Source organism: Helianthus annuus, chromosome 2 (assembly GCF_002127325.2).
Source record: "Helianthus annuus cultivar XRQ/B chromosome 2, HanXRQr2.0-SUNRISE, whole genome shotgun sequence".
In the NCBI taxonomy this organism is placed as follows: domain Eukaryota; kingdom Viridiplantae; phylum Streptophyta; class Magnoliopsida; order Asterales; family Asteraceae; genus Helianthus; species Helianthus annuus.
The window spans coordinates 166484608-166494710 of NC_035434.2; the positions used below are offsets into that span (position 1 = coordinate 166484608).

At 37.6% G+C, this 10103-nt stretch overlaps 2 protein-coding genes across 2 annotated transcripts; both read left to right on the top strand.

Annotated features, from left to right (window-relative positions):
* The first annotated feature begins 1810 nt into the window (after positions 1-1810).
* LOC110899904 lies at positions 1811-2458 on the top strand. Its single transcript, XM_022146795.1, has one exon. The coding sequence runs from the start codon at positions 1811-1813 to the stop codon at positions 2456-2458; it is 648 nt and encodes a 215-aa protein (XP_022002487.1).
* A 533-nt stretch (positions 2459-2991) lies between these two features.
* LOC118486450 (secreted RxLR effector protein 78-like) lies at positions 2992-3459 on the top strand. Its single transcript, XM_035982911.1, has one exon. It carries the CDS (start codon positions 2992-2994, stop codon positions 3457-3459), a length of 468 nt encoding a protein of 155 aa, XP_035838804.1.
* Positions 3460-10103: the final 6644 nt, after the last annotated feature.

The following is a 10103-nucleotide window of genomic DNA, read 5'->3' on the forward strand; positions in this document are numbered from 1 at the left end:
AAAGCAAATGGTGAAGGTCCTTTAGCTTCCGAAAGCTCCAAGCTTCCTTGTGCGCCTTCTAACACCTTTGTATATGTGTAGAATGTATGAAAGATGAATTATGATGATGATGATGATGGTGTGAGTGTGGGTGTTCGGCCGAGAGGTGAAGGGAGGAAGGAGGAAGAGTGGTGTGTTGTAAATGATGAGAATGAATGAGAGTTTCATCTGTGGTTAACTTATAAATCCATCTCATGAGTTTAACTCGTGGTTTTTATGTTTTCTAAAGTGAAACAAGATCCATTATTAAATCAAAATAAAATCTCATGGTGGGGTCCTTGTTGGGCCGATTACTAGGTGGGGGGGGGGGGGTATAGGCTAGTTTAAACTAGTTAGTTAGTTAAATTGTTAGAAATCAAGTGTCTAGTTAGGCATTTAGTTATTAGATATTTATATAGTGTGTTATGATGTTCGGGGACCATAACTAGCTTGGTAATGTTAAAACAATGCTATTAGTGAAAATTTGGTGTTTCGGGTAGTGTCTGGTTGTTCGGTTGGTTACCGGTTCGTTAAGGTGCTAAACTATGCAGTTTAGTGTGCTTTATGTTACCTTTTGTGACAGTTTTGATTCCCGACACTTAGGAAAGCATTCAGGACCATTTAACCATATCTCTGCATGATATTAGTGTGTTTAAATGCTGAAAATTGTTGATTTTTGCTGAATTCAGCATTTTAAGTGAGTTTCAGCCACCTTCTGGCACTTAGACTATCTCTAGGAAGGCAGTTTTATGATCCTTACTTTCCTACACACTATACTAGTGTAATACTTGGTTTCTGGCTCATTCTGTGTCTCAACATATTGTCTGTCTACGTACTGAACTCCGTCAGTATTTTTCTGTTTTTGTCTGATAACTGTGCTAGTTGTGTTTCGTGCATCATTTGAGTTAATAAAGTTCTCATGCAATAATGATATCACATTAAGCAATATGTGATGCACATGTATGTATCATAGCAATAATCAGAAGGCTATTTAAGTCATTAATTGTAATTCAGCACAGTCATTAAGCACTAATCATGGTTTAATAGTTGTACGGATACCTGAAATTTTTACAGTTGTCACAGGCAGTAGTCAGATTGAGGTCGAGAATACAGTGGAACCGACAATAATGTCAAAAGAAAATCGAATAACTGTAGTCGATAAAGAAGTCGAGTTAACCATTGGGCTTTACGGTTGCAGGTCACGAAAAGGATCTGAGGATTCAGATCAATGAGCAGGTATCAAATGTTAATCAATGAAATATTTGTCGTCAAACATCAAGGGGTTACTCCAAAAGAGCAGAGCACATCAGGGAGTTGAAAAGAAACAATAAACTTGGCTTCATTTGCATCCAGGAGACTCGGATGTCTAACTCTTCAAAGGTTCAGGTCAGTGCCTTTTGGGATATTACACTGTTTGATTTTGATACGGGTGACGCGGATGGTAGATTTGGGGATTATTAAACTTATGGGGTCCGGGTTTGTTTGTAAAAAAGTCCTCGGTATCTAATAGGTTTTTTCTTGCAACATTTGGTGAAGTAAGACATGGTGGGGGAGATGTTACTATAGTAAACGTTTATGCGCCACATGACAAGAAGGATAAAAAACAGTTGTGGGAGGATCTTCTGAAACTAATGAACTCAGCGTCAGGGGTGGGTTCCTGGATATTCCTAGGAAACTTTAACTGTGTGCATGAGGCTAGTGAAAGACGAAACTCCAAATTTTATGCCGAATGTGGCAGTAATTTTAATTCTTTTATTAATACAGCTGGTTTATCAGAATATGCTATGTTAGGATGTCGTTTCACTTATATGAAGATGATGGGCAGAATTTTAGCAAAATAGATAAGGCACTTGTTTGTCACTCGTTCCTATCTAAATGGCAATCTGCCAAATTCATCGATTTGCCAAGATACCGGTCCGATCACAAACCACTGTTACTTCTCTGCTTAGATGTGTACTTTGGCAAACCTCCTTTGATATTCTTTAACTCGTGGTTAAAGGAGGATGGCCTAGAAAACATTGTTCATTTGGCTTACCAAAGTGTAAGTCCTTTTCATCCACCGGATAAATTGTTGGCTAAAAGACTTCAAGCAATCAAGGCGGCTATCGAACCATGGTGTGTAGAGGTTTTTAAGAAAAATAATGGTTTGTTGAAAGAAATTGCGAAGAAAGTGGAAGACCTTGACTTAAAGGCGGAAACAGTGGTGTTGTCCGATGTGGATGTTAAGAAAAGGAAGATATGGTTGAAAACTATCAATGAAATTGATGATAGTAGGATGGAGGATCTTAAGCAAAGGGCAAAACTAAAATGGGTGGTAGATGCGGACGAAAACTCATCTCTTTTTCATGGTATAATCAAGGGTCATCAAAAAAACAACCGTATCAATGGATTGATCTTCAATGACGTGTGGGTATCACAACCAGATGCACTAAAAACATAAATCATAGACTATTTCGAAGCAACATTTAGGGAGAATACTCATGATAGACCACTTGTCATCAACAATGGCTTCAAGGTAATATCCCCATCGCAATTGGCTATGCTTGTAAAGAGATTCACAAAAGCAGAAATATAGGAGGCGGTTTGGAGTTATGGGAACGAAAAGGCACCGGGCCCTTATGGTTTTAGTTTCAATTTTTTTAAACTTTTTGGGTCACTTTTGAAGCCGACTTCTACTCCCTACTTGACTATTTCTATGTGCATGGTAAACTCAACTGGAGTTGTAACTCTAGTTTCATGACACTTGTTCCTAAAATATCCAATCCACAGCTCATCAATAATTTTCGACCCATTAATTTAATCGGTTGCATTTCTAAAGTTATCTCTAAAATACTAGTCACTCGACTAAAAAGGGTGATTGGGTCGGTGGTTAGTTATGTGTAAACCGCGTATATTGAAGGGCGTAGTATTTTGGGGGGTACTTTGATTGTTAATGAGATTGTCTCGTGGGCAAAGAAATCAAAAAGATAAGCAATGCTTTTTAAGGTTGACTTTGAAAAGGAATTTGACTCAATAAATTGGGGTTTCTTGGACTCGGTGCTTTCCCAAATAGGCTTCCCGGGTTTATGGCGAAAATGGGTAATGGACATTTTATCTTCGGCAAGAATGTCCATACTAGTCAATGGGTCACCAACTTTGGAATTCAATGTTCAAATGGGGGTGCGTCAAGGTGACCCGTTGTCTCCTCTACTTTTCAGCATAGGTATGGAAGCTCTTCATGTGGCTACAGGGAGTGCTTTAGATTCGGGAATCTACAAAGGCGTAAAGGTATCGATTACGGGTCTGACAATCTCTCAACTTCTTTATGCGGATGACGTTCTTTTTATGGGCGAATGGACCGAGTCGAACTTTCATAATCTAGCAAGAATGTTGAGATGTTTTCACTTGTCATTGGGTCTCAAGGTAAATTTCTCAAAAGTCAACTTTATGGTGTGGGTGTAGATAATGTGGAATTAGCACATATGGCTTCCATCCTTGATTGTAAAACGGGTTCTTTCCCTTTTACCTATCTTGGACTACCGGTTGGGCCAAACATGGGGGTTGTTAAAAATTGGAATTCAATAGTTGAGAGATTCGAAAATCAACTCTCACTATGGAAAGCAAGGACACTCTCTTTTGGGGGTAAGGTGACTTTAATAAAGGCGGTGCTAGGCAATTTACCAACCTACTACTTCTCCTTATTTAACATACCTGTTGAGGTATTGAAAAGATTGGATAGAATAAGAAGAAAAATCTTTTGGGGAGGGTGTCTTGAAAACAATAAGATAAGTTGGGTGTCGTGGTTCAAAGTGGTCGCTTCCTTAGAACAAGGGGGTTTTGGTATCGATAGTTTAATGGCAACAAATAAGGCACTTATGGTGAAATGGTGTGTTCGTTTTAAAAACGAATCATCCGAAATTTGGTCACAAGTCATTAAGGCTATACATGAAGGAATAAGGGAAGTATCATCTATACCACTCAAGAACTCAATGGGGGGAGTATGGAAAAACATAGTACACATGGGGCGGGCATTGGGCAATCAACAAATTGATGTTCAAAACAGGCTAAAACTGAAGATTGGATGTGGTAACAACACTTTTTTTTGGCTGGATAAATGGATTAGGGATACCTCTCTACAGGCACGGTTCCCTAATCTCTTTTCTTTGGAGTCAGATAAACACTGCAACGTGCAACAAAGATATAACCTCATAAATGGTAACATTGCTTGGGTCTGGAGTAGCAGAAACAATTTAGGAGATCTAGGGGTAATCTCGGAATGGGGTGATTGTATACGGCTACTAGATAGTCAAAATATTGGGCCAAACTCCGATGAATGGCAGTGGTATTCAGGCGACGCAGCTGAATTATACAGGGTGGGAGACTTGCGAGACGAGCTGGATAAAATGTAAGTGATTCCAGAAACGAAGGCGTTAAAATGGTTAAGTTGGATCCCAAAGAAAGTTAACTGCTTTATGTGGCGGGTCGTTCTAAACCGAAACCAACAAAGGAGGCACTTGCATGACGAAATGTTACATTACCAACAGTGTCATGTGTTATATGCAATCTGGTACAGGAATCTGCAAACCACCTACTTGTGACGTGTCAATATGCGCAACAGATATGGGTGACGATATCATTATGGACTAAAATAGCCCTACCTAGGTACCTACTTAGCGTGGTGGAACTGCTTGAATTCGCACAAAATCTGCAGCTTTGGGATAATAAAAAGAAGTTGTTTTACACGATTATAGCAACCGTGTGTTGGTCGTTACGGAGGACGCGTAATGATTTGATTTTTCATAGCAGGCCTAAACAAATACAAAAGTTAATTGGAGAAATCAAGGCACTATCATTTTTATGGATTAACTTAAGAGCTAAGAAACTACAGCTAGAGTGGAAGACCTTGTGAAATTTTAAGGTGATATGGTGGTAAATATAGTTGCACCTTTTTTTGTGTATGGCTTACCCGTGTTTGATTGACTTGGCTCCACATGTATCTTTTTCTTTTTTTCTTTACTAGTGGGATCATCCCGCGCGTTGCGGCGAGTAGTTTCGGTGAACCAACGGTAGAAGCTCGGTGGGTAGTTTTGGTAAAACCAACTGTAGAAGGTTGATCGTTTTCGGTGAACCAACGAAAAAGAAAGCTAAAAAATTATATTCATTCAAAGTTATGTTTGAAGAATATCGACAAAATATATCTAAAAGGGGTACTCACACGTGCATGATTCGTTAAATACGTTTCAAAAATTATTAGTTTTAAGTTAAATAGAAAAAGCTTCTATGAAATATCAAACTTTTACCATTCAAATGCGTTACTAAGTTGAATAAAACTACAATATAATCAATAAAAGGCACATTTAAACACAAATAATAAATTTATATTAATAAACAATAAATATACCTAAGAAAAACAACTAGGATTTATCATTGTATTATGATTTAATAGGACTAATTCTGTTTTTTTTTTCACCATGATATTTTCATTGCATTGTTTAGTTATATTATTTTTTATATTTAGTGCATTCTCTACATTTGTGTATTAAAAAAAGTTGAAAAAAGCTAATAATGAAGAAACCGTAAATCCTTCTCTCTAAATTTTTTTTCTAATCTTCTTTCTACCTAATCCCAACACAAAACCATCTTCACAAACCGTCAACACAACAAAACCATCACCACAAACGTCAACATAACAAAAATATCTAGCCATCACAACCTAACCGCCGTTGTCTCCGAAACTGTCTTCCTCCAACTAACCAGCCCCCTTTTGGGATCTAAGTAGTTTCAACAAATCTCCGGTCGAAAGGGTTCAGCCGTGGGGGTGGTAAAGTCACAAAAAAAGGCGTTGATGGTAAAGGCGGACCACCTAACCAACGTTGTTTCCTGCAGGTAAGACCTGGAATCAAAAACTTTTGATATAAAACTCGTCGGAGAAGTTGAAAATAGCCATTTGATGTTGTTCAGATCCTCTGTCATCGTCTCTGTCAACCTCTCCATAACCATCTAATGTCATCATCGTACACCGGGAAACCAAATTCTTGTTACCAAGACATTTTCCTTCTATCTCTCCCCCTCTCTAAAACAGTATCTCTTTCTGCCTCTGTCTCTGCCTCTGTGTCTCTCTAAATGTAGGATGAAGGGTGATATAGTGTTTTAAATGGAGGGTGCTATATAAGTACAATGAATTTCAAGTTCTCATTACAAGAAAACCCCATCACTACCATGTTTCTGGTAGTGGCACGATCTTATTATCAAATGTTGTAGGTGTTGACATTGCCGAAAGGGAAATGATGTCCCCTTTCTCTGGCCGCTCACTCTCTATTTTAACCAAGATGAACCTTAGGTTTATAGGTTAAACACTTAAAAGAAACGTTATTCGTGGCAAAAATGAAAAGCTGGCCCTTGATGTGTAAATGTTAAAAAAAACGTGGCAGAAGGTAAAGCCTCAAGCCTTTTACATCTAATGGTAACCGCTAGATCAATATTGGACATCCATATTTTTAAAATAGTATTCATTTAACTTTGATTATTAATAGATAGAGATTGCATTGTACCACTTGAGCAACTTGCTTGAGCAATATTTCTAATAAATCGCCCTTTTTCAAAAAAATAAAAAAAAAAGTAAGTGATTTTTGGGTGGTGCTCCTTCGTTGTAATTAAAGTAAATCATTTTCGAATGGTGGGGTGGTCCTTTGTTGCCGACAAGAATTAGGTATACTTTTCTATCTTTCTTTTCTTTCTTGGCATATATGGTTGTTGTTGTTGTTGTTATTATTATTATTATTATTATTATTATTATTATTATTATTATTATTATTATTATTATTATTATTATTATTATTATTATTATTATTATTATTATTATTATTATTATTATTTGTGCTTCTACAAGACGATCTCCTTTTTTTTGGCAGAATTGAATGGAATATCACACCTTCCATTTGTGCTTGATTCAACGATCTAAAAAGTGACCGGATCACGAATGGGGTTGTGGTTCATTGGTAAATACAAAGCCTTTAAACACCTTGGGATTGCCGTTCAAAAAAAAAGTGACCGGATCGGACGTGTACTTTTTCAGGAACACAAGTGAGTGGCGTTTCAATTATTCAAGATAGGTTGAAGATGAATACAAATATGAAATCGTAAAGTTACAAGACATTCACATTCAATACTCATTGTTATCTCTCTGGAATATATTCGGGTGGAAGCTCCTTAACTTAAACTTAGGTGCTACCGTAGCAGCAGCAGCAGGAGCAGCTACTTCATTTGAATCAGAAATCAGATTTTCATCTAACGGCCTCACAGTTCCAATAGACGGTGGTTGAGAAGAAGCATAATGGTAATGATCGCCTGCACCGGAAACTTGTGAATTCTCTAACGGCCTCACAGCTCCAGTAGACAGTGGTTGAGCAGAAGCAGAAGCATCGTACTCGCCGCCGATGCCGGAGACTTGAGAAGTATTTAACGGTCTCACATCCCGAGTTGACAGTGGTACTTCATCATCATCTGCATAGTCATCGATGCCACCGGAAATTTGAGAAATTTCCAAGGGTCTCACAGCTGTCAAAGACGGTGGTTCGTCATTACTTATGCTCCCGTCAGACGGTTGTTGATCGGGATTCATTTTCTTGTTGGGTTGGGTCTTGAAATTTTAAATAGGGGTCGTGATTTATTTATATGAAAATGAAGCATCATTTTATGTACACATGTATTTGAAGCTTTAAATAAAATAATAATAATAATAATAATAATAATAATAATAATAATAATAATAATAATAATAATATAATATCTCAAAAAAGATGATTGATTCATAAACTTTTCTTTTTACATTAAATAAGAAACACATCTTCCTTGTGAAAACATGATTTCTCGTGTTTAATGTTTGTTAAAACTGTTTGGTGCTCGTTTGATGATCGATCGAAAAATGTTTGGAATTTACTCATTCAATTCAGCTTGATTTAAAAAACGCTCAGTTCACAAAACGAACCGAGCAAAAGCAAAGGTCCGATCAGTTTGGTTCGGCTCGGCTCGGTTTATTTTATAATATATATGTATGTGTGTGTGTATCGTTTTAAATGAAACGACTAGAGACCTACGTTAATAATGTTTGATCCAAGATCCACATAGAGCTTATTTAAGTAATTACAATTGGAGTCTAATATCATATATACTCTGTTGTCCAATACTTAAATGTCCATTTGAGTAATTAAGTCAAAATTTCAAATACTGAAATGGGAAGCATCGATCGACACTCAAGTCTACATCGCCACTCGCCAAGATGCCAACTCGCCAGGGTTTTGCTTCAATTGTTTCATTCAAATCCAAATTTCCGATAGAACAAGGGTATGTTTTAATCGGTCGACGGTTTATCTTCCCGCTTAGTTAATCTCGATAGAACTAGTTGAGTGTTTTTGTATTCCTTGTGATTTGTTAAATTTTTACCTGTGTCCTATTGGATGAAACATTAACGACGAAAACTGCACTATTCTAAAAACTAGCACCCTTATCGTCATTTTCCTTGTTTGTTCTGCGATGCTCGATACTCGCTCGACATTTGTTCAAAAAATACTCGGATCGAAAGACACTCGCTCGAGTTTGGCTCAGTTGAAAAAACGCTCGGTTCGGTTTGGTTCGATTTGTAAACGAACCGAGCACGAGCAAAGGCCTGATCGGTTCGGTTCAGCTCATGAACAGCCCTAGTCGTGTTTGGTTACTTTCCTGGAATTCATAGCATGATCCACCGTGAAAACACTAATCCCCAAACCCACAAGAAGAGAAACCCCTATTAAATCCGCACATGCGTTTTTCCTTCCAACTCATCCAAAAACCATGATGTATAGTTGATCTTCCTTCCAACAGATCACTTAAAAAATTCACAGGTGCTTCTTTTTTATCTTATATCTTGGCACGCCTGACATGTACAAAAAAGACGTCCCTTACCAAATCTTGTCGGTACTTGAGCCCCGAGAGCTCTATACAATGTACATTGTATTCCCCAAAGGAGTCCAAACACGCCTTGCAATAAATAGGACATATCTCATCAACCAGAAATAGGGGAATCATGAGGCGATACTTAAGGATAGTACGTAGGACACACCATCGGCGACATACGTTTACCAAGCCTCTCTTGAGGGATGCTAATAAGAAAATCTTGGGCATGTGGTGCTCGTAGACACTTAAACACAGATTTTTGTCTAATGAACATGTCGGCGTGTTCTTCCAAGTTTTAAGTAATTTTACAATAAACGGCAATAGCCAAAAGTTGTTGCCCATTAGGAATATGTTCATTAAATTTCTCAAATATCCTATATTTGACAGAGACGATAACCTTAGACCCACGTGTAACATCGTAAGCTAGCTAAGAATACGAATATGTTCGATACCAAGAGCCCATAATCAACACAAAACAATATCTGTATCACTGTGATTTAATTTCAAAATATATTGGCCCCTCTTTTTTTGACTGGTCACCAGAGTGGGTTGTCAAACCTGATAGATCTATCAATATACCCTCTGTCCTTCCCAAGGTTAATGATTATGGCGGCGGGGGATCAATCCATTTATCCTCGAAAGGATTTAAAAACATCCTCTGAGGATAAATCTTTGGCCCTTGCTCAAGGCAAAATATGTTACAACTTTTTTCGTTGTCTATTAATCATGTCAACTTTCAAACAAACGTGTTTCCCCAAATCGTAAATGAAAACATTATTCAAAAAGGAGTCGTGAAAACTCGCCTTAGGGAGCGTCAAAAACTAGCAATTTATTCAAAGCCCAACGATAAGACCGATCTAACAGTGCCCTAAACACGAGGGACACTTTAGTGGTCATACTACTACTTTATCACTTAAGTTTTTCACCCAACTTACAAGACTTAAACAAATGTTTTATTTTTCTGAAAACATTTAACTTAAACAGGGCCCGTTTGTGACTTCAATTTCGGTTAAGTCCTTATATTTATAAGTGACAAATTATACTTTTTAATAACCGTTTAGCGCCTTTTTTCCCAAAACAACACTCACACCCAAATTAGTGTGTGTGTGTGTAGGGACAGGATATGGGGAAAAAGCCCCCAAGTGTGAAAGTGGTGAGAACGTTTCACAGTGGTT